The sequence below is a fragment of the Camelus bactrianus genome, chromosome 1, assembly GCF_048773025.1.
Source record: "Camelus bactrianus isolate YW-2024 breed Bactrian camel chromosome 1, ASM4877302v1, whole genome shotgun sequence".
NCBI classification, from domain to species: Eukaryota; Metazoa; Chordata; class Mammalia; order Artiodactyla; family Camelidae; genus Camelus; species Camelus bactrianus.
Window position 1 is genome coordinate 120,641,503 of NC_133539.1, and position 24,842 is coordinate 120,666,344.

General features: G+C 45.6%; 1 protein-coding gene across 6 annotated transcripts in view; it reads left to right on the forward strand.

The window, feature by feature from the left end:
• LOC105073877 (collagen alpha-4(VI) chain-like) overlaps positions 1-24,842 on the forward strand; it is a 110,621-nt gene that overhangs the window by 84,088 nt on the left and 1,691 nt on the right. For 3 of the 6 annotated variants that reach the window (XM_074372177.1, XM_074372173.1, XM_074372188.1), the window contains 8 exons: positions 2,058-2,093; positions 3,097-3,133; positions 5,586-5,597; positions 5,686-6,179; positions 16,800-16,890; positions 18,204-18,887; positions 20,604-20,700; positions 21,184-21,413. In XM_074372177.1, coding sequence (XP_074228278.1) covers positions 2,058-2,093; positions 3,097-3,133; positions 5,586-5,597; positions 5,686-6,179; positions 16,800-16,890; positions 18,204-18,887; positions 20,604-20,700; positions 21,184-21,413 — 1,681 coding nt within the window. The remainder of the gene's footprint in view (positions 1-2,057; positions 2,094-3,096; positions 3,134-5,585; positions 5,598-5,685; positions 6,180-16,799; positions 16,891-18,203; positions 18,888-20,603; positions 20,701-21,183; positions 21,414-24,842) is intronic. The other 3 variants (XM_074372179.1, XM_074372183.1, XM_074372175.1) reach the window with 2 other exon arrangements.

The following is a 24,842-nucleotide window of genomic DNA, read 5'->3' on the forward strand; positions in this document are numbered from 1 at the left end:
GATTTACACTGTTGGGTGGAGATCTATTAATCTGTCTAAATATACAAAAAACAATTTGTAAAACTCACTAGAGAATGAGTTTATCCATGTAATCCAGATGCATAACAATAATTATGCAAAAACCAGAAAGAACTCCTAACAAAATCTGACATTTATATAATCTTACCTGAACGGACGATGTTGCAAGCCCACAGAGCTTTCTAAAATTCCCTGGAAGGTACTTGGTCTGAAAGGAAAGTCTCAAGGCTGTTGTTGTTTCACCCCATATCTCGTCCTAAGAGGCTAGGCCATCGTTCATGGAGGATGGGATGGTGAGGTGGCCGGGGGCTGGACCAGGTGGTTTCACTGCAGTTTGGGGTTTACCGGAGGGGTGCAGCTGAAATCTTAAAAGTAGAATAAAAACATCTTAAAAGCGGAAGGACCACTCATGCCCATTTCACAGATGAGGAAAGAAAAGCTGAGAAGATTTTAACGAGTGGCTGGAAGTCACAGATGACTACCTTGCAGAGTCCAAATAAGAACAAAGATCTTAAGACTCCTAGAGTGGCTGGGGTCAGGTGGCTCTGTTCTGAAGGCTCGTGCGACACTAGGGAGTAGATAGAGTGGTGGGGGGTGGCCGGAGGAGAAAGGATGGGAGGACTGGGGTCTACCTGAGAGCTGCCTATAAATGGTCCTGGGGTCTTGAATGGTCCTTTCCTGAATTTGTCCCAGACTGTGGCTTGGTCTTTAAATAAATGGTCTTCTAGGAGTCTTTATGTACCATCTCCCTGGGCATCCTGCACTCCAGGGTTTGGGACTCATCTCCTAGACACTCTGACTCCTTCCTAAGGAGTCAGACAGAACTCCAGGCCCAGGAGTGATGCAGAAGGTGTTCTGTGTAACACGGTGAACCTTCTCAAACTCTCTTGCCAACTTTTTTTTAACACCTTTATTGTGGTGTGGTTCCTGTACAGTAAACTGCACACATTTCAGACGTACAGTTTGATGAATTTTGATAGATGTAGACACCCAAGAAACCACAACCACAATCAAGGTAGCTAACATTTCCATCGCTTTCCAAGAGGTGCAATTTTTGAATTCCCAATTTATCTCTTCCCACCCTCTTTACCTGCTGGTAACCATAAGTTTGTTTTCTATGTCCAGAAATCTGTTCCTGTTTTGTAGATAAGTTCATTTGTGTCTTTTTTTTTTTTTTTTTTTTTTAGATTCCACATATCAGCTTTATCACATGGCATTTTTCTTTTTCTTTCTGGCTTACTTTACTTGGTATGACGCTCTCCAGGTCCATCCATGTTGCTACAAATGGCATTATTTTATTCTTTTTTATGGCTGAGTAGTATTTCATTGTATAAATATACCACAGCTTCTTTATCCAGTCATCTGTCGATGGACATTTGGGTTGTTTCCATGTCTTGGGTATTGTAAATAGTGCTGCTATGAACATTGGGGTGCATGTGTCTTTTTGAGTTATATTTTTCTCCGGATATGTACCCAGGAGTGGGATTGCTGGATCATATGGTAGATCTATTTTTAGTTTTTTAAGGAATCTCCATACTGCTTTCCATAGTGGCTGCATTAGTTTACATTCCCACCAACAGTGTAGGAGGGTTCCTTTTTCTCCACAGCCTCTCCAGTATTTATCATTTGTAGACTTCTTAATGATGGCCATTCTGACGGGTGTGAGGTGACACCTCATTGTAGTTTTGATTTGCATTTCTCCAACAATTAGTGATGTTGGGCATCTTTTCATGTGCTTGTTGGCCATCTGGATGTTTTCTTTGGAGAGATGTCTATTTAGGTCTTCTGCCCATTTTTGGATTGGGTTGCTTGTTTCTTTGATATTAAGGTGTATGAGCTGTTTGTATATTTTGGAAATTAGTCCCTCGTTGGTCACATCATTTGCAAATATTCTCTCCCATTCTGTAGGTTGTCTTTTAGTTTTGTTGATGGGCTCCTTAGCTGTGCAAAAGCTTTTAAATTTAATTGGATCCCATCTTCACTGTACTGTATTGGAATTCCAGAATCTTGCATTTTGAACCCATTTCTGTTCCTTCCAGGGCATCAAGGGCCCCCAAGGTTTGGCAGATATGACGGTATGTGAAGATTTTAATTCTAGACTTGATTATTTTCAGAACACAGTTTTCCACTTTCACAAAATAGAACTCTGTAAAGGTTCCTTAGTTTCTTCTTTTACAAGTTCTTAGTTTACAGACTTTGCTCTGGTAGGGTATGACCAAATCAAATAAAAGGAGCAGAATAATATTTTAAATGCTGAAATAATATCTTAAATAATTTAAAGTGTAGAATAAGAGTCTAAATCTGGATATTTTAAAGTAACACTAGTTGACGTAAAATGAAAGACTTTGAGGCTACTAGCCCTGTGCAAAAAAAAAAAAAAAAAAAAAAAAAAGAAAGAAAGAAAGCCTTTTTGTAACTTCAAAAATTGCTTATAAAGTATTTATAAGTCAACACATAGTGTACTACAGACCACTCTGTCTTATGGTCCACCTGGAACCAGTCTCAAAAGTTACGATGATTTTTCATCTCCCAGGAGCAAGGTACCTATGGGGGAGGCGGGGGCAGATCTTGGGGCACTTGAGAAGCCAGAAGTGGTGAGGTCGAGGGAAGAACAGCATTGAGAGGACGAAGCAGAATTCCAGGGGAGGTGTTGGGGTTGGAGGGTTTTGGCCGCCATTCTAAAGAAGTGTCACAGGAATCACTAATACACAGCTCCAAGACTTGAAGGCACTCCTCTGCCTTCTGTGCTGAGATTCCTGGAACTCAACTTCTTCAAAAGCAGATTTGATTCCTTCAGGGGGAAAAAAAAAAGAGGTCCCCTCATCTGCCTGTCTCTAATCAAATGGGCACTCTATTGTATATAAAATGCTACAAATATTTTAAAATATCCACTGGATCTAGAATGATAACTTCTGGGGAGTTCCATCTGCTGTAAGAACTTTTGGGTTTCCTTTTGTGGATTCAGAAGCTTAAGATAGGCACTGATAACATCCATATGGCATTTCTAAGTCACGAGGGTGAGGAGAGATATGCTTCAAATTAAATACCGTTTCCTCTCTTTCTCCATCTTTCTCACAGCCTTGCGAAATCATCCATCTTGCTCGAGAAAACTGCCGTAAGTTGTGTGGGAAAGGCTCCAAAGGAGCCAGTGATGTGAAGTGGGGATGGATCGTGGGCTGGGGACAGAAGTCATCTGGGGATTTGACTGAGGTGGTCCATCATAGAAGGCTATTATAAATTAACATTCAGCTCAGTCCCCACCTTGGGTAAGTCATCGTCCCCAGTGTGGTCTGAAAAATGAAGTGGGTGAAAGGCAGGAAGAAAAATTCCACCACGATATGGCGCCTCACGCAACACACTGACAATCATACACCTGCGTGTCTGAAGCTCAGCGTTTCTTTATCACAAGACAGGCAGAGAGGAGCTCTGTTCTTTTATTTCCTCCGTTTAAAGAAGAGGGATTAATGGAGAGCCTTTAGTAATGAACGTGACCTTTTGCATATCTTTTTTTTTTTACATTTTTTATTGAGTAATAGTTATTTTACAATGTTGTGTCAAATTCTAGTGTAGAGCACAATTTTTCAGTCATACATGAACATGTATATATTCATTGTCACATTTTTTTTTTCACTATGAGCTACCACAAGATCTTACATATTTTTCCCTGTGCTGTACAATACAGTATAATCTTGTTTATCTATTCTGCAGAATGTGACCTTTTGAATTAACATTTGTTTTAAAAATGGAAATATGAATCATTGAATCCTAAGTAATGCCTTGTCACATTCCCAGATTGGAATTCATTTACTGTCCTTAATGTTCTCTGGGATATTTGCATCCTATAATATGCACATTTCTCTGCTCACTGGCAACAGGGAGAGAACGCTGATCTGGCAAACTGCTTAGCTGGATTTTCTCCACTATCATCCTGCCCTGTAAGATGCTAACTCTTCCACGTTCTGTCCATTCCCATCCAGTTGCTGTTCAAGGAGATCTGGAATCTTTTTTCCTTGAAATCATAAAGAATAATACCGTTATCTTGACCACCAAGGGAAAGAGTCTCAGAGTTGGCTGTGTAAAAAGTTAAACCCCTTTTGCATTCAAGAGCACCGTGAAGTCCAAAACAAACAGAAAAAAGGGGAAAAAATATGCACTGCAAGCCATGAACCCAGGCAAAGTTCCTATCTTTTTTACCCTATCATGTTGAAATATGTAAACTCGCTGCTACTCAACCATTTTCATCTACAAACACAGAGATTTCATATTTGCTAAACCTAAATGTAAAAAGGTCTTTTAGACTGAAAACAGGCCAAAGACATGAATGAGGATTCAGAAAAGAAAAAATACAATAAATCTGCCGTTGTTTGACCTCACGTGAAGTCAAAAAATACAAATTTTTTTTAAAAAAAATTTTAAAAAATTTAAAAAAAATTTAAAAAAAGCTAGATACTCTTTTGTGGCTCAAATTGGAAAGATTTTTAAAATGAGGGGGAAAAAAAAATCCCTATCCAAAGTTGAGAAATGTAGGCATGTCCATTGGCACAAATTTTCTGAAGAGCCATTAATGCACGTCAGCATTATCAGAACTTATATGGGGCTGTAGTTGGACAGATATGCACAGATGCACGTTCCAGTAAGGGATGCTGGCGGAAGAAGTTATGAGATGTCCATGTTAGACCAGATGACTTTGCTCTCAATTTATTGTTGGAAAGAATAGATGTTTATCACACAATAAGGGGAAAAGAAAAAGATTCAGAATAGAACATACCCTGAGCTCCAAGTTTTATAAAATAAAACAACAAAGTATATCTGTGCATATGTGCACATACATATGATAAATTAAGGGTGATTTTAATTTTTTGCTTTCTACTATTTTCCATGAAAATAGACTACTTGTGTACACACACTCACACATAATATAATATAATATATTTTTTATTATATGTATGTACTTTAAGGTACGTGTGTATATGTACGTGGGTATGTGTGGATACAGTTGCAGAGTAGCTCAGGATATTAGGTTGAAGGTGAGCACAGTGTGAGCTCAGTGCCCAGAAGCACAGACACAAACGTAGTTACCATGTCGGAGCCTGGATGGGGCCAGTTGGGGCTGCTGATACTCCACGGTGCTCAGAGAGGCAGGCTCTTTGTATTCTCTTGCTCTGCTACTGGGGCAAGGATGCTATTTCCCCGTCACCTCATGGTCCAAGATGTCTATCAAGCTTCAGCCAGCAGGGAAAGGAAAGAAAAGGAGAAGAACGTTGTGCCCGCCAGGTTTCTGATTCTATTATCCAGAACTAAGTAAGTTGGCTACCCACTCCGGGAAATATCGTCTTTGTTCCAGGCAGCCAGACCCCTGGCCAGAGACTGGGATTCTGTCCTGGAAAAAAGGGAGAGTGGGCATTGGGGAGCAAGTCGAGGTCTCTGCCACACTCAGGCAGGAGGCAGGGAGGCTCGAGTGTCTCAGAGGAGATGGTTCTCAGCCAAAGCCTTCACGTGTCAAACACGCTGTTGCCCGTGGTAACTAACGGTGTCTTCTCTTCTCTCCCAAATCGTCCCCCTTCCAGCTTGTTCAATAGGTAAATAACATTTCTTCTTATTCATGCCCGCCTTCCCCTGTTGAGAGGCCTTACAGACAATCCCAAATTTGCGTGTCCATGTGTCTAGGTGTCTCCAGATGCCCAGTGTTCCCGACTGACCTGGTCTTTGCCTTGGACACATCAAATGACGTCTCCCAGCTGGAGTTTGAGAGGATGAGAGACATTGTTGTCTCTCTGTTGATGAAGATGGAAATAAGTGGGGGTAACTGCCGCACGGGGGCCCGGGTGGCCGTGGTCTCGTACAACAGCAGAACAGACCACCTGGTTCGCTTCTCCGACTACCGGGGCAGGCCCGCGCTCCTGCGGGCGCTCAGGGAGATGGCCCTGGAAGCGCCCTCCGGCAGCAGGAGCCTCGGGGGCGCCATGAGGTTTGTGGCAAGACACCTGTTCAAGCGCGTGCGCTCGGGCCTTCTGCTCAGGAAGGTGGCCGTGTTCTTCCAGGCGGGCTGGGCCCAGGACGCCGACACCATCAGCACCGCCACGCTGGAGCTCAACGCCCTGGGCATCACCTCTGCCATCATCACCTTCACGGAGGGGCACAACCTCCCGGAGGCTCTGCTGGTACGTGGGGGCCGCGGCTAGGCGGGGGGGTCCAGGGTGAGTGCCATGTGCCTCGTGAACACCATCTTACTGAATTCTTCCCTGGACTCTACAAGGTAGGTGTTACCATGCATCTCCCTTCCAGAGAGAAGAAATCCAAGGCTTAGAGAGGTTAAGTCTATCATCAAAGGTCAGATATCTTATTAGGGGCAGACTGATTTGACCTGCCTTCAGAGCCTGTGCTGAAGCACTGTGCTAACCGGTATCATGAGGTCGGTAGAATGGACTTTTCTTTCTTCTTTTTCACTCGGGCTATAAAATCCATACCCAGGTAACGTGCGGAGATGGCGCACCAATCCTGTCTACGGCTGGATGGATGTTGACATAGGGTTAAACCCCTGCAACCAAGACATGGTTCAAGACATTGAACACCTTCATCATTTCATAAGTTTTCTCTTGTCTCTTTCTGAACCATAAGATGCTCCTGGCTTCTGTCACAGTCAGATAGTTTCACCTGTTCGGGGTCTTCATGCACACTGAGTCCTGAATTCTTTGTACTGGCTTCTTTCATTCAATGCCATGCCTGTCCTCTTTGTTCATCCATGCTGGGTATGTTGTCTTTTTTTTTTTTTTTTTTCCTTTCTGCTCTTCTGAAGTATTCTAGTGTGTGTATATACCTTATTTATTTATTTATTTATTCATTCATTCATTCATTCGTTCATTCACTCATTTATCACCTTTATTATGGTATGATTCCTGTACAGTAAATTATGCATATTTTAGATGTACACGTTGATGAATTTTGATAGCTGTGTTCACCCATGAAACCACCACCACAATCAGCATAGCTAACATTTCCATCACTCCCCAAGAGGTGCAATTTTCAAATTCCCAATTTATCCCTTCCCACCCACTTTAACCTCCAGTAACCATAAGATTGTTCTCTATGTCTGTGAGTCTGTTTCTGTTTTGTACGTAAGTTCATTTGTGTCCTTTTTTTTTTTTTGGATTTCACTTAGAAGTGATATCGTATGGCATTTTTCTTTCTCTTTCTGGCTTACTTCATTTACAACGACAATCTCCAGGTTCATGTTGCTGCAAATGGCATTATTTTATTCTTTTTAATGGCTGAGTAGTATTCCACTCTATAAACGCACCACAGCTTCCTTATCCGGTCATCTGTCAATGGATATTTGGGTTGTTTCCATGTCTTGGCTATTGTAAATAGTGCTGCTTTGAACACTGGGATGCAGGTGTCTTTTTGAATTAGACTTTTCTCAGGATGCATGCCATGCCACATTTATTTATTGATCTATTCTCTAGACTTTTTTATTTATTTTAAAAAATTGTGGGGGGTAATTAGGTTTATTTATTTGTTTGTTTTAATGGAGATTCTGAGGATTGAACCAGGACTTCCTGTATGCTAAGCACACGCTCTGCCACTGAGCATACCCTTCCTCCCTGACCAAAGGCTTTATTTTTCTGAGACCCAGGTAACACCTTCTCACAAACTATCCGGGATGATTTATCAGAATGAAGGGTGATTCTCTTTTTAAGAGATTTCAGGGCGCTGAGGAATATCAGGTTGAGCTCTGTGACATGGCCAATATTCAGCTGTTTCTTACCTGCAGAAATGGCAATGTCAGATGGTTCCACCTAATAGCTAATGAACTCCACTGTGCGAGACTGTGGAATTTTCTATGAACATTGAACAAGGGGTGAGAGGTGAGAGATTTTGCTGACACAGCTGTGACTATGCTTCTAAGAAGCAACAGGCAAAATGGTGACAAAGTCCATCCTTGGGTTTTGAGAAACAAAGTTAAGAGGCAGAGGGTGAGTTCCTGGTTCCCTATTAATCCCTCTTGCCTTGCAGAATATCTGGACAGGGATGGGGTGGGGGATGGGGCAATTCTCAATAACTGCCTGAATGGGTTAATAAAGGCAGGGTGAAACACATAACAGTCCATTATTTTTATTTTTAAATTTTTATTGAAGTATAATTGACTTACAATAGTTTGTTGGTTTCAGGTGTCTAACATAGGGAATTGATTAGCATTACAAAATGATCACCACATTAAGTCCCATTACGATCTGTCACCATTCAAAGATATCACTTAGTTACTGACTGTATTCCCCGCACTGTACACTTCATCCTTTCGCCTTATTTATTTGGCAACTGGAAGTTCATACCTCTTCATCTCCCTCACCTATATCCTTCATCTCCGCTACCCCTCACCTCTGGGAGGCACCAGTTTGTCCTCTGTATTTGTGAGTCAGTTTCTGCTTTGTTATGTTGTTCATTTGCTTTGTTTTTTAGGTTCCACACATAACTGAAACCACATGGTACTTGTGTTTCTCCATCTGACTTGTTTCACTTAGCATAACACCCTCTAGGTCCACCCATGTTGTCACAAATGGCAAGATTTCACGTTTCATGGCACTGTATATATACGTACATAGACACATATATGTCTCTGTCTATATGTATATGCAGGTATATAATCATCTTCTTTATTCACTTATGTATTGAAGGACACAGGTTGCTGCCATGTCTTGCCTGTTATAGCTAATGCTGCCCTGAACATGAGGGTGCATGGATCTTTTTGAATCTGTGTTTTGTTTTCTTCAGGTAAATGTTCAGAATTGAAATTGCTGGATCATCTGGTGGTCCTATTTGTAATTTTCTGAGGAACCTCCATACTGCTTTCTACCGTGGCTGCACCAATTTATCACCAACTTACATTCCCACCAGAAGAGCATGAAGGTTCCCTTTTCTCCACATCCTCGCCAATACTTGTTATTTGTTCTCTTCTTGGTAGTAGCCATTCTGACGGGCTTTGATTTGCATTTCTCTGATGATCAGTGATGCTGAGCATCTTTTCATGTGCCTGTTGGCCATCTGGATGTCGTCTTTGGGAAAAATGTCCATTCAGGTCCTCTGCCCATTTTGTAATCAGGTTGGTTGTTTTTGTTTGCTGTTGAGTTTTGTGAGTTCCTTGTATGCTTATCAGATAGACGGTTTGCAAATATTTCCCCCCATTTGGTAGGCTGCCTTTTGGTTTTGCTGATAGCTTCCTTGGGCGTGCAAAAGCTTTTTAGTTTGACGTAGCCCCACTCGTTTAGTTTTGCTTTTGTTTCAGACAGTGAGACATGGAGCTTTTGTCTTGGGCTTTCTCATCAGCGATGAGGTGCCGTTGGAGAGAAAGGTCTCTTTGTCCTTCTGAGTCTTATTTTGCTCTAAAATGGAGAGAGGGTCCCAGCTAGATGTTATCCAGGCTCCCTTCCAGGTGTAATGGTCTATTTTCAAAAAGGCATTGTCCTAACGTTTGGGGAGTGATGCTCAGGGTACAATTACGATGACTCCACACCTTCCTCCCCCCCCAGTGTTCATCAGTGCTGCTCTCTGAGAGGGGGTTCTGGGCAGACAACGTTTGGATGATCCTTCGTCAAGATGTTCTTGCCCTCTTAGTTGCTTTAGGTTCCAGTGAAAGGATGTCATAGTGTGTGAGAAGGACTTGCCAACTTAAGGATACGTGCCTGTCAGCTCTGTCCTTACTGTCTGCCCTCTTCTTCGTTTCTTAGATGTATTTTTGCCCCACGATTCTGGGAGATGACTCTGTTCCTTAAATTTAACAATTTACAAAGGATGTTAACTGCTACTTACCAGCTCGCATGTAACGAATGACCTAATTTCTGGTGATGACAGCGAGGGGAGAAACCATTAAAAAGGGCAACCCCATCCTTAGAGCCATTCAGAAAATCCTCATTTCTTCCCAGCTGAGCATCTTCCAGCCCATAATCTGCTCTGTGCTTTATCTTTAGGGGAATCTGGTCAGGGTCATGGGAATAGCCTGTAATTTTTCTTCTGAATTATCGGTGTGGGGGCTCTCTTTGACAATCGATGGGGCTTTTTGTCTTTCATCTCTATGCTACTTTATTTTTCAGAACAACACTCTCATGCTTCTGGAAAACTGATGGTTGTTCAATTTGAATTTGATTGTGTAAACAGGTGCCCTAACTTCTCAGTCTGTTTGAACAGGCTTGGAGGTGGTAAGGCATCTTGAAAAGACTTATTAAGGCATCCATTGAATCTTCCCAGCCCCAAAGGAAACAGTATTAGAGCATCAGGATTTCTGTGTGCCTAATCTCATTTATAAAAACCATTCAACTGTCTGGTGTCTCAAAATACAAGGCTTAATTTGCCCCCCTTCCCTTTTTTTAAAGCCAAAAAAGTGGAGGATTACAGGGAAAATGCAATTTGTGTGCCTGGCTTCAAATTTCATTTTTTTTTAAAAATAAAAATCTAGCATTTGTTCCCTTGAAACAATAGCTAGAAAAATAGCTCACATTTATGGATACACGCACTAGGCTGAGATCTCCTCACTTCCTGCTTCATCTGATCCTTACAGAGACCCAAAGAATTAACGACGATTATGGGCTCATTTCTCTGCAGATGAAACTGAGACCCAGAGAAGGTAAAAAGCTTGCTCAAGGTATGGAACTCCCATTAGACATGGGATTTTAATTCAAACATCAAAAACAGGGAAAGGAGATAGCTGAGGAGTTCTGAGTTCTTTCCATGTATTGATTTTATCTTTACAAGGATACTGTGACAGATCTATGAGCTGGCCCTGTTTTTATTTCTGTGTGTTGTGCTTAAAAATAAAGGAATTCTTTTCCATTCTGAAGAATGGAATACTGGCTAGCATGGAGGCAAAAACCAATCAGCTTTAGAAGAAGAACATATTAAGAGGGAGGCCAAAGGGAATTTGGGAGTAACTAAAAAATTTTTTGGTATTATTTTAGAATTCAGAGAAGTGGCAGGAGGAAGTTCTTTTTCTTTTTTCTTTTTTTTTTTTTGGAGGAAGTGTTGGGTTGTCCAGACCCTGGTTTCAGGGGCCGTAGACGACCCACTGCCAAGGCCTTGTGGGCTGCTGTTTTCCATTAGATTGTTACTCCCCGAGAACCGGGATCAGTGACCGAGGGAGGAATTAGGGAAACAAGGCTTCAGACTCCAGCTCTGTCCCTTGTGTTGTTTGGACATGTCCTTTGTCACAGTTGCCTCAACCTAGTGACCTGTGAAATGGTGACCAGCTCACAGGTTTGTGGTGCGAGTTGCAAGAGGGAGCGCCTACGGGCACGTGTGACCCTTCCGTGTGTGTACTCAGTACAGGCCGTTGTCACCGTCACCTCCTCAAGGTCGTTAAGAGTGCACCTTGGCCCTGCTACTGCTGATGAAATCGGAAAGCTTCCATCTATTACAGCACCTGTGAAGGTCCAGCTGCCAGGCCACATGCTTTTCATGCCTCATCACTTCACTCTTCACTACTCAAAGGGTGGTCCTGGGACCCCCAGCTTCGCAGCCTCACCTGGGTTTGGAGAAATGCCAGCTCTAAAACTCCTCCCCTGATGGAATCAGCCAGGCTCTGCATTTTTATTAAACTCCCCCGGTGGCTTTTCCATGAATGTTAAAGTCTGAGGCAGGTTGGGCTCATCCTCAGACTTAACAGATAGAGAAACCCACAAACTGGAAAGCTCACCAAACAGATGGCAAGCCACCCCGCCTTCCCCTGCCGATGTGTGGGTCCTTGCCCACCGACTGAGAAAGAATTCTTCATAGAGGCAAAGGGACAAAGGGAAGAAGGAAGCTGCTTTATTATTCAGAGAGAGAAGGGACAAAATCAGAAAAGAGGGGAGGGTAATAGCTCAGTGGTAGAGTGTGTGCTTAGCATGCATAGGTCCTGGGTTCAATCCCCAGTACCTCTGTTAAAAAAAACAAACAATATTCGAGTGGGAAGCCGTCAGCCAGGCAGCCAGCAGAGACAGCCTCAGAACTCAGTCGGCCACAGGGTCTCTTTATTGGAAGCCTCCGCCCCCACTGTCTTCCCTCCACTGGTGCCAGGCACCTCCTGTTACTGGCTCTTTCCTCCCGTGGAGCTCTCCCCTCTCTTCACGGGGAGAAAGAGGACAAAGAAAGAGATACTGGGGGCTGTCCTTGGGGTCCAGGCAGCAGCTGTGGGACGTAAGTCGTCCTGCTGTAGGACTATGTTCTCAGAGCCAAGGAGCCAGCTGCGGTGTAAAAGAAACAACCTATTTTTGTTTGTTTGTTTGTTTGTTTGTTTGTTTGTTTGTTTGTTTGTTTTTAACAGCCTGGCACTTTCTTTCCCTTGTGGTTAATCTGCCAGGGTCAGTATGGCTGCCTGATCACCTCTCTCAAGGCTATCACACAAGTTAATAGGATAAGGCATGGGTGTGCGATGGTCAGAGGTGAAGTGACTGGTTCTAAAGGGCACAGTTCTTAATTGGCTCCCTCATATGTTCCCTAGTTCCCTCTTCCGGCTCTGCCACCCAACACCCTCGATCCAAGGTCGGCCCCAGTGTTCGCTGGGGCACCCAGAAGAGTCAGCTGCTTCTCGGCAGTCCTGGTGGGACCATGCCACCTGGTAGGGTCTGTCACCGGGGACGTGATTACTGTCTTCTTTTCCTTCCCTGATTTTTTTCAGTTTTCCCTCCTTGTTCCCTAAGCCCTTACTGGGTGCCCAGTGGTTTCTAACTCTCCCTCCTTGGTGTCCAGGCAGCCCTTTCTCTGTCCAAGGTAAGTCCTCCTTATCGGCACTTGCCAGGAGCCTCCTCCAGCCCCATTCCGGGAAGGAGCGTTGTCCCGGGGCTTATGGCAGCTTAGTCAGCAGTTGAAGTCTTGGCTTGAACCCCGTGGGCCCCTCCAGCTCAGGGCCCATGCAGCTTTCTTCAGTAATGGGGACTGAGGTTCGAGGGTTGTCTGTATCCTGCAAGAAAAGGTCTTTCTGACTATTAAACAGAAGAGCATACTGATGCAAAGCCTTGTGCTGCATTCTCCCCGCCCCCTCCACCCGCCATACATCCCTGCCTTTAGTGCCCAGCCAGTCCCATCAGGACCTCGGCTGGACCTTCAGGAGTGACGCTGGTTGAGGGCATCACCAGAGGTGCTGATTCAAACTACTGTAAAGCTTTGAGCCCCAAGTAGATGACTGGTTTGTGCTCCAGGTACTCTGTGAGGTTTCCATCTCTGGTGCTGATGGGAGTTTGCAGTAGGAATCAGAGACCCTGTTTTCTCTTCTCCCTCCCGGCTCCCCTCCCATACGATCTCTCTGCTTGAACTTTCTCCAAAATGATCTTGTCTGCCTTATCAGTGACTGGGACCATGCTGGCCAGTCCAAAGTCAAATGAGTTAAATGTGAATGAATTAACAGGGAGGTCCAGAAGCATCTCTGCTGAATTATGGTTCCCTGAGGACTCACACTGTGTTTTTGTGTTCTGGTTTCCACAATTTTATTTTTGCAAGAATGGTGAATATTTTAAGCATGATCACAAAACTATTCTTCCTAAGAAAAGTTAAAAATATGCGAGGCTTGTAGCTATTCCAGTTCAGTTGAATTTGTTTTTTTTTTTTCCAACCAGCAAAACAGCAGATGGAGGGTTGCATCCCCTGAGCTGCTCCTAGTAGAAAAAGTTACAGTGTCCTGAACATGAGTCAAAAAGAGAAGACAAGAACAGAGGGCTAGGCTGTGTCAGAACAGGAGGAACTCAGCAGTAGTGACTCCTACCTTAAACCTCTGTTGCCAGGGAAACAGGTCAGGGGCTTATCCAAGGTCACACAGCCAGTTCCGGCAGACCAGAGAACAGGACCCCAATTCCGGACACCTAGTCCATTAGGGCTGCATAGAACTTCTCCCATGAATTGTTCCTATGTACAAACACGGAGGAATGTTTGAATTTGTTGGAAGTCTTTCATACTACCTTAAAAATATGAATTCTTCCTTTTATAACACATTCCACTCATGTATCCTGTGATTTAAAAGTAATGAACACCAGCTTAGCATTTCCCTGCAACTCTTGGAGTAAAGTCGCTGCTCCTGGGGTTCTTCCATGCTTCTTCCATGTTCTGGAACACTGCTGTGGACCCTGGTTTCAGAAGCCTTCCAGATTGCCTTCTGTGATTTCCAGGGAAGCTATTAATGTATCATTTCCATGCCGACAACTGTTCTCTTTGATCTTTGGGGATTTATTAGGTCCATTTGGTTTGGTCGACTCTCAGATCTAGTGACCATGTGGAGTCCATCTGAATGTTGGATGCTGGCGACTCTCCCCTCGCTCTTCATGTCAGCTTCCTCTGTCTGGCAGGGAATTAGAGGGTTTCAGATATGCTGTACATCTAATCTCTAGGGTGTTGGGGCATTGAGAAGAACCCATAGATAACCACTGCCTACCTCTGGGCATTTGCACATGCTGTTCCTCCATGCCATCATGCTTTTCCCTGCTGCTTTGCCAGGTAAGGATCCTCCTTATTTTCTCAAATGCCATTGTCTTCATCATCATTATTTATCAGGTTCCCTCCACCTCTTCCTTTTGAAATGAATCTCTTCCTGTGTTCCTAAAATGTATTATTGAGCCTCTGTCTTTCTTAAAGACTGTCCATCTTTCCACTTAAGGTTTTTAAGCTCTTGGAATCTGTGGCTGTGTCATTTTGGTGTCTCCAGATGGCTTGTTAAGCCTTCTACCTGGTAGCCATTGAATCAGTCTTGGTTGGTTTGAATTTCCAAGTCAAGAAAAAGCATAATTTCAGGGGTTTTTTTGCCACGGAAGACTTAGGAATGTTCCCGTGTTTGCTTTGTGTAACATGAGCATAAACGAAAGTTCAGCTCTTTACATTTCTTTTCCTTGGAGGGTTTTTCCTCCAAGTAAGCTCAGTGGAAGGGACCACGCTGCAGTCCTGAATAGGAAGAGGGAAGAGCTCTGCATGGAGTCTGTGTTCCCGAATGTTCTCGTCCAAAGTAACCCTTGCCCATCTGTCTCCCTGAGGGCAAGTACATCGTTGAATCCCATGTACCTTGCTACCCGAGGAGGGTCCGGGTCTGCTTGGTCCTCCAGCCCTCAGGGAGGCACTGTCCCAGGTGCTGTGACAGAGTAGACAAGGAGATGGACATGACCAAGCCGAGATAGCCAGCTCTTTGCAGACCACCCCTCAATCCCAGAGAGCAGTAATCTGAAGGCATTTCTCATTTCACGATGCAGTGGGAAATCCTGCTGCTGGTCTGTGGTAACCAGGGGAGGTTCACTGTGAAACCATTCACACCCACGTCTCAGTGGTTCAGCCCCAGAAAGGGTTATTTCTGCCTCTGTCACCAGTGAGGTGGGTCCTCAGAATCTTTTCTGGATCCTTTGCATCTGGCTGGCAGATGAGGGCTGAGGAGGTAGTGGAGTTGAGTGCACGCCCTGGAGATGGCAGTCAGCGCTTCCTCCCCCACGCGGGCAGCTCCACCCTAGCCACGTGGTCCAGTCAGCTGCAAGGGACGATGAGGACGGGACCTGAGGTCTAGCCATGGCCCTTGGAAGACAAGGGAATGGGTTTGTCGATGGTCTAGCCAGTTATCACATGGACCTTGTTGGATTTATTATTGTCTTTTTAAATTTTATTTTTTATGGAAGTGTAGTTGATTTACAATGTTAGTTTCAGGCGTACAGCAAAGTGATTCAGTTATACATATACATACATATATATTTTCTTGTCAGATTCTTTTCCATTATAGGTTATTACAAGAAATTGAATATAGTTCCCTGTGCTGTATAATAGGTCCTTATTGTTTATCTATTTTATATATAGTAATGTGTGTCTGTTAATCCCCAACTCCTAATTTATCCCTCCTCTGCCCTTTCCCTTTTGGTAACTAGAGTTTGTTTTCTATGCCTGTGAATCTGTTTTTGGTTTGTAAAGAGAATTTGTATCTTTTTTTTTTTAGATTCCACACGTAAGTGATATGATACTTATCTTTGTCTGACTGACTGACTTCACTTAGTATGAGAATCTCTAGGTCCATCCATGTTGCTGCAAAAGGCATTATTTTATTCTTTTTTATGGCTGAATTGTATTCCATACACCACATCTTCTTTATCCAGTTACCTGTTGATGGACATTTAGGTTGTTTCATGTCTTGGCTGTTGTAAATAGTGCTGCTGTGAACCCTGGGTGCATGCGTCTAAGGATTTATTATTGTTAACACCATTTTTCTTTTAAGCCTGATACCAGTAATTAAATGAATCATAATGGGAAAGGTTAAGTGAAGGAGACAAACAGATTTGCCATCCTTGCAAAGCCTTCCCTGATTCCCTCCGTCTTTCCAGCTCTGAACACCAGGAATATTCTAGCCAGGCCTCCCCTGTGGTCTCGGCCTCTTTCCATTCTAACAGTATGTGACCTCTGGGACCACCTCCTTGAAGGGTCTATGTGTTCATGTCTATAACTCCCCCAACACTGCACCACATACCACGGACAATCACTGAAGATTTACAGAATTTCTAAATAATTAAAGCTTCGACTTCCTTACCCTAGTTCCAACACAGCCTGACATTGGTTGAGTTCTATACACATTGGGGGTCTGCAGACCCACAGCTCATGCAGTCCAACCTCCACGCTGAAACTAGAGAACTAAATGACTGTATGCAGCCGGCATAGATAATGCCAAATTACACATACATAATTATATGCGTTCTTTAAAAAATCATATTAATATTTTTCTCACCTGAATTGGGAGATGCATGGAAAACAAGGCCTGAGATTTAGTTCAGCGATAATTAACAATAACCTTGTGTCTGTGTTCCCCCCAGATGGATGGAACCAACAGATCTCACCTGTATGTCTGGGAGACGGAGAGCCAGCAGGATGTGGAGCGTGTGGCCCGCTGCACGCTCTGCTATGGTGAGCCTGGGCAGTGTCGCTTCTCACACTGTCTTTAGAACAGGATGAATTAGCTGGCGGCCACAGGCCAGTTCTGCTCTGCAGATGTGCATTTGCTTGGTACATGCAGAACTTCCAAGCTGGGGAATTTCCTATCAAGTCTGGATTTCTCATTTTTCTCAGGAAGTCAGAATCATCTGGAGAATCGCAGACACTGCATTCCCTTGTGGCAATGGTCAGACAGATATGAATTGTTCCCACTCCCTTTAGAGCAGCCAGTGTCTGCTAGTGCCCCCCACAGTGCCTTCCCCTCCCTGTCTTCTCAGTAACCCCCGATCCACTCCGCTTATGTACTGTCCTGTCAGGCTCCCATAGTTGGCTGGGCTTGCGTTCATTCCTCAGCGGAACCTTAGTGTGAAGGACAGGCCACCAAATTAAGAGTCAGGGGTCCTGGGTTCTCGGCCTGGGACTGCCGCTGGCCACCTGTGGGGTATCGGCAAATCATTCCATCATTCCCTTTCTGGGAGTCTCCATCACCACGTCCCACACCCCGCACTGGCCTGTGCCAGATCAAACAAGATGCTGAAACCCACGCATGCCCAGACCCCCATCACCCGGGGCCACAGTGAGTCCCTTAGGCAAAATCAAAAGGGGATTGAATTGTTCCTTCTCCTTGGTTCACACTCAGGGCTCACACTGCCATGAGCAGTTTGGCTCCGAGAACTTGGTTGTGTCAAATACAGGAGCTGCCGCTTGCTGTGTAGGTTACAGTTGATGGACTGCGTTGACGCCCATCACCTCATTGACACGTGGCCTCCCTGCGCCTCCATCCCCACTCCTTTGGAAGCATAAACCCAGCTGGCCTGAGCTTTTACTGTACCCCGTGTGTTCTTCTGAGCACTTAACATATATGACTCATTTTAAAGTTAAACTTCACGAACAACCTCAGGACAGAGGTGCTGCCATTGTTGTTGTTGTTGTCATCATCATCATTATCTCCATCGGACAGAGGAGGGCACGGAGGCCAGGGGGAAGCTGTCATCCGCCCAGATCACACACCCAGTAAGAGATGGGGCTTGATTGGCCAGGCAGGGATCTGTGAAACCAAGGATTAGGAAGCTTAGTGGTTACAAACATTAAATGTGGAATCAGGTCTTCTCAACTCTTCCTTCTGGATAATGGGCACATCTACTTACAGTGCCCGGCCCACAGGGTCAACCCTGTGAGGGTAGCCCTCAGCACTCACTCTCCTTACTGAGCGTCTGGAAGTGTGTGTGCATGGAAAGGGAAGGGACGCGTGGTAACCCCGGCCTCTCCCCGCCTCTCCTCTGCAGACCCGTGCCGCCCGGCTGCGGAGTGCGGGCGGGGTGCACCCGGGCCCCTGGCAGTGGACGTGGACGTGGCCTTCGTGGTGGACAGCTCCAGCGGCGTGGACACAGACTTGTACCGCGCCGCCTTGACCTTTGTGGGCGCCACCCTGGATGACCTGGAGGTGGCTGCAGAGCCAAGCACATCCCCGCGTGGGGCGCGCGTGGCCCTGGTGACACACACGACTCCCGGCTTCTGGCCGCCCTCTGGCCACCCACCTGTGCGCGAGGGCTTCCACCTGACCTCCTACAGCCGCCGGATGCAGATGCAGAAGCACGTCCGCGAGGCCGCGGGCCACCCGCTGCAGGGAGCCCCTGCCCTGGGCCATGCTCTGGAGTGGACGCTGGAGAGGGTGCTCCTGGCAGCCCCGCTGCCCAGGAGGGTGCAGGTCCTCTTTGCCATCGTGGCCAGTGAGACCAGCGGCTGGGACCGGGAGAAGCTAAGGACTCTGTCCCTGGAGGCCAAGTGCAAGGGCATCACTCTGTTTGTGCTGGCCTGGGGCCCGGGCGTGGGGACCCGCGAACTGGCTGAGCTGGCCCACGTGGCTAGCGCCCCCTCTGAGCAGCACCTGCTACGACTGGAGGGGATCTCGGACCCGGAGGTGGCATATGCCCGGGGCTTCACGCGGGCCTTCCTGAACCTCCTAACAAGTGAGCATTTCCGGTGCACGGGGGATGTCCAGGTGGGCTGCAGGGAGGGCCGTACAGAGCCTGGCATTTGGGCGAGTGGACGCCAGTCGCACCTTCGCCCTTGCTGAGGTGTGAGCAGCCCCGCGGCCTCTGGGGAGCTCCCAGGGAGCCCCCTACTACCTGAAAACCCCGAGCTCTGTTGCCCTGACACTGTGCCAAGCCTAGTACTGATTTCTTGTGTGGCGCCTAGGAGCCTGATGTTTCCACCTGACTTCTGGGTTTTCTTTTACCAAAATGAGGATTACAGTGTGTTCTCTGTGTAGCCTGCATTCAGATACGTGCGTGAAAGCACCATGGCTGCGCAGATACAAGCGGAGGTGTCGGTACTGCTGTGCCCAGGAATCCAGCCCCCAGTGCTGCAGAGCAGGGCTCTCAGAAGTTAACATGCACATGTATTTCCCGGGGAGTCTAGTTAAAATTCGGATCCTGATTCAGTAGGTCCGAGCTGGGGCCAGGGATTCTGCTTTCTTAACAAACTCCTGGTTGTTGTCGCTGCTGGTCTGTGGACCACAGCTTGAGTGGCAAGGTATATGACATTTATTTATTTTCAGAGGTCTTCAGGGACCTGCCCGGAAGTGAGGGAGTCAGGACAGAAGTCCAGAGTCCCCCACCTCAGGTTTGGTGGATGAAGCCACAGTGAAGATTTGGGGGCGGAGTGACAGTGCATCTTGGCTGGAATTCCTCCCTGTCTCCTGTCCTAGTGCCCTCACTTCTGGCTGGAACTAGTTGAACCAAGTTCATGGGCTGCTAGTACCAAATCTGTATCCCTGGCTTGGTGTGGAGACGGTCAGGACTGCGGGGTGGGTATTATCCTGGTCACCCTTCCAGGAGGTGGCCTTGGGCGTTGTGCACCAGTGTGTAGTCCAGAACAGCTCTTGTGTGGGTGCCGCCTCGTGACACGGGAGGTCTTCTCTCCCTCTCTGCGCGGAGACCTTAGTTTCTCAGTCTGTACGTGGGTGTGACATCCTGTCGGGAGCCTCAAGGGACACGTGCCCCTTCCTCACTGAGGGAATAAAGGGAGTCTGATGGGCATCTCAGAAGTACTGACACAGCATCTGTGCCTCTCTGACTCGAGAGGCGTGGAGACTGATGAATCTGTTCTAGTCCTCACTTTGCCACTAGTGAGCTGTGTGATTCTAGAAAGGTCGGTGAACCTCTCTGAACTTTAGATTCATTACCTTTGCAAGAGATGGAGGAGAAAATTGTAATGCATGGCTGAGCGCTTAGTGATTCTTTGAGGGACGAACAGGCTGAACGATCACTTTTCTAGTTAATTGCCTTTTTTTTTTAATGTCTTCTTCCATTAGGTTGCATTTCACGTTCTGTTACATCCTTTTATTTTATGCTTTTATTTTGTTTTCCTATTTTATTTTATTTGCTTTTATTTTTGTGCCTATGCTGTGCTTTGTTTGAAGTTATTTTATCTCTTTTTGCTTTTATGTCAGTGGATTTTTTTTTGGTTTTTAGATTTTATTTTTTAATTTTTTTTTGTATATTTTACTTGATTTTGTGCTTACTTGATTTTATTTTCTGTCTTAAGTTTTATGTCTTAATGGAAAATATTTTGTTTTTATGCTTTATTTTATTTTGTTTTTATGCTTTATTTTATTTTGTTTTACTTTCAAGTTTCATACTATTATAGGCTTGATTTGATTTGAGATTTTATTTTATCTTTAGGTGGAAGAAACCAGTACCCACCCCCAGAGCTCATGGAAGAGTGTGGGGGCCCGAATCGAGGGGATACTCTGCGGCAGTCAGCTCTGCCTGTCAAGAGGTAGGCTTAGGGCCCGGCTGGGCTGGTCCCACAGCTCTGTCCCCTGCAGGACACTTTCTCTCTGGAGTCACAGGCAATGCCAGCCCTTGACCTGATTCACACCACTGGGGCTCAGACACTCCTGTGACATCCAATATGGTTCAGTTTCTCTTTTCTTAGTTTTTAGTATCAATGGGTAATATGAGACCACTGAAAAAAATTCAGACAGCACAGAAGTGGGTAAAAGCAAACAATAACAATTTTCTACCCGACCGCATTCCCCATCCTCTAGTCTCACACCCAGAGGTAAAATGGATCACACTTAACAAATTATTAGTCTGATGTTTGCGCACACACCTCTCAAACCTAAGAACACAGCTGCTGCGGTGACAAAGTCTTCAGGAATCGCCCAAGCCCAGCTCCCTGAGCCCAGAGCACCAGCTGGGACACGCCCCCTCGTTCTGGGGGTGAGTTTCACCGTTTGACGGGGTGGGTTCCCTGCAGGTCAGCCACACGCCAGTCGGGCAAATCTCGTCTTGCTGATGATTTGGAAGCACTCGAAGCGAGAGACTCTTCTCTGGAGGAGACTGGAAAGGTCACGATGACAGCTAGAACTCAGCAGAAAGCAGTCAAAAATTATGAAAAGGATGGATATGATGCTAATGGAAATGAGCAAGAAAAGCCTGCAAAGCAGAAAGAAATCAGAAAAGAAAGAAATTCAGGCACGGACTATGGTAAAACCCGAACGACTCCTTGCTCCTTACTTACAACTTCAGTTGAATTTACTTTTTGTGATCTTTAGCAAAAAAAAAAAAAAAAAAAGAAAGAAATCCTGTGCTCTGTTAGCATGCGCACTTTGGCTTTTTTAGACACTTTTCCTTGCAGATGCACAAATTCGCGTATGCAGCTAAAGAAACTAGTTTAGGGAAGCACGTGAGGGCTGACTTCCATCTGACTATAAGACTGGAGGGGAACGGAAGGTGTGTCAGGAAGGGTCATGGAAGCTCACCCTGTGAAGTTCTGTTCTGTCACAGAAGGGGTAACCATGGTCTTGACCTTGAGGGAAAGCGCTCCAGCTTGAGGAAGGCCCCTTTGTCTATGAGTGGCCACATGTATTCAGACCAAGTTGAAGGAACATTCTGGGTCCTTCTAAAACAATGTGGTGTCGATTTTGGATTACATTAACGCAGAGGCCATTGTCACCTCTCATGCGGTATTAGTGAATTACGCAAAACAGCGAACGCGTTAGAGGGATGTGGGGAGCAGGGATTTGACTGAATTTTTTCAAAGGCAGGGAAAAGCTGTAAGAGTTTCTAGTGAGTGGTGTGGTCCATCCTGTTTAGATGAAGCGAGAGGTCACTGCCCAGTGGTTTTGAACGTGTCTAGATGGTTCTCTATCTGATGTTGTCAATTAGGGGGCCCTGGGAGAATGATTTAATCTCTCAGTGGCTGAGTTTTCTGATCTGTAAAGTGGAGATTATGTGCATGCCTACCTCGTGGGGTTGTTTTGAGAACAAAGCTTGAGAATTCGTATGCTTGTCACATAGGAAGCATACAAGTTAGCCGTTAAGATGCTGACGCCGTGTCTTACCTCTTAGATTCCGAAGCAAACACATATCCAGAGGGAAACAAAACCAGGCAGACAGAGGACTGGGCACTCCCAGAACTCCCAGCAGGGGCAGTGCCATTTCACCTTCTTAGGCTAAACTTTTTTTTAGGAGAGGGGGAGGATGTAATTAGGTTTAATTATTTACTTATTTATTTTAACGGAGGTGCTGGGGATTGAACCCAGGACCTCATGCACGCTAAGCGTGTGCTCTACCACTGAGCTACGCCCTCCCTGCTTCTTAGGCTAAACTTTCAGCATAGAAAAACTTCTCTTGTTGATTGTCATGTTTTGGGTATATAATATCTACTTAGTAGACTAAGGATTATGAAGGCAGTGATTTTCTGTCTTGGCTGTAAATTCAAATCACCTAGGAATCTTAAAAAATTCTCAAGGCCCAGACCTCACCCCACACCAGTGCAATCAGAATCTCTGGGTGCAGTCTTCGGTTTGTCTGCAAAAGGGAACACCAGGAGTCCTGAGGAAGAGATCTAAAAGTCTTCCCAGTTATCCGTGGTTTAGAAGAGTCCTGTAATTTGTAGACGCCCCTCGAATTCTGGATCTAGTGGCTGACTTGGCCAAAGGGTTCACGTTTCCAGATTCCTTATTCAGGGCTCCAGTCCCTACACTATGTTGGGGATGTTCTAAAGAGGAGATAAAAGAGAGAGGCTTCCCGTAACTGAGCTCCAGGATTTAACATCCTTGTGTGAAAGCAGAACTATTTTAGTGCAATCGGTTCTAACTAATTGTAATCAGTGATTAACGTCAACTTCTCAGTCTTTATTTCCTTGGGAGAAGATCGCTGAGGTTGTGGTCTTGATTTCAGTTGAAACTGTTCTTTCGTGTCTAGCGGGTACTGGATTTTGACAGTTCTCTTTCCATCTGCTCAGAAACCTTTTTATTTTTCGATAATCCTGGCAGATCTGCAGCTGTGCAAAAGAATAAATGTGATTATTATGTGTTACTGGAACATTAAAAAAAAAAAAAAAGAATCTCAGGGTGTGGAGCAGACTAGTGATTCCACTGAGCAAGCGGGAGTGGGAAGTTCTGCCCTATGGCTGGGCTCTTCTCCCATAAGATCAAGGCGGAAGGCTGGGAGAGAGCTCCCCGGTATTCTCATCCCACCTCCCTCACAGAGGCGTGAAGGTCCCGGGAAGTTCACAGGCACTCTGTTCCTCGCTCCAGCCAGTCCCCTCTCCGGGAATGGCATCCCAAGGCCATTCAAGCCTCTGCCTCCTCCTCACGCTCCTGCCCCCATGTCTGTTTCTCCAGCAGATACCTGCATCTTTTTGCTCCTGGAGGAAGTAAAGGCGGCCAGGTGCGGCCTCCTGCAACTCCCCACATTGCTCGCAGCCTTTCTCACTGCCTTCCAGGCAGAGAAACGAGCTGTCCCTTGACTGGAAGGGCGTGCAGAGCACCAAGACCAGAAGGCTGTGTCAGACTCCCTGACCTGAGCTCCGGGGCGGAGCCCGTGTGGCTGCCTTCTTTACAAGCCTCTCCTTTCTTGGCTGCAGAGACAACATTTTTCTCTTTTTTTCTACTTCTGACCAGCTCATCCTGTGGGTTCCTCTTCCCGGGTCCATCCTCATCGGGAATCTGAGTTTGATGGAAACTGAAGTTTATGCAACTTGAGGGGCCCTCTTCTTTTTAAAATTAAAAAAAAAGTTGTTTATTTATGTATTTTTTATGTATTTATTTGTTTGCTTTTAATGGAGGCACTGGGGACTGAGCTCAGGACCTTGTGCGTACTGAGCATATGCTGTACACTGAGCTATGTCCTCCCCCGCCCCAGGGGGCTCCCTTTAAGATAAAGAACACAACATTACTGAAATTAAGGATGAAATTAAATATTTATTGAGAAGAGGGTTATGCACAGAAGGGGCCTTGAAGCTTGGCTTCGTTCATCTCGTGGTAAATCCGCAATGCCTCCCCCAGGGTCCTGTCTTCAGCCCTCAAAGCCCTCACCACGAGCTGCTGAGCCAGCTTTCCTACCGTGACTTCGGCTGCCCCTGTGTATAAAACTGCCCTTTCTCCAGACCTGTCCGACTCTGTTCTCCCCGTCTTTTTTCCTCTTCCTTCCTGGATTCTATGGACTTGTTTGAACGAAACCAACTGCTGCTGCAGGGTTCTTCCCAGAAGGTGGGAGTTAGTACTCATGGCAAAAATAACATGAAATGTAAAGTTGGAGGCTGTCCATAATTGTGCAGGGGGAAGTTTATTGGCACCTAACACCCTATCGCATCTTGCTGATAAAAGAAAATTAAGAGTCTGAGGCTTCCTGTGTGTTAGGTTACAAAGAACACCTTAGAATTCGTTTAAAGCAATGAGAATTCACTCACCTATGACTGCCCTGACCAACCACTAGCCACGGGGTGTTTCGATTTCAATAACTTGAAATTGAATCCAACTAAAAATTTAATTCCTCGGTTGCAACAGCCACACTTCACATGCCCGACAGCTGCATGGGGAGCGGCTACCATGCTGGACAGGGCAGATCACGGAAGCTGTTCCTCATGGCAGAAAGTTCTGCTGGACAGCGCGGCCCTAAGAAGTAGAA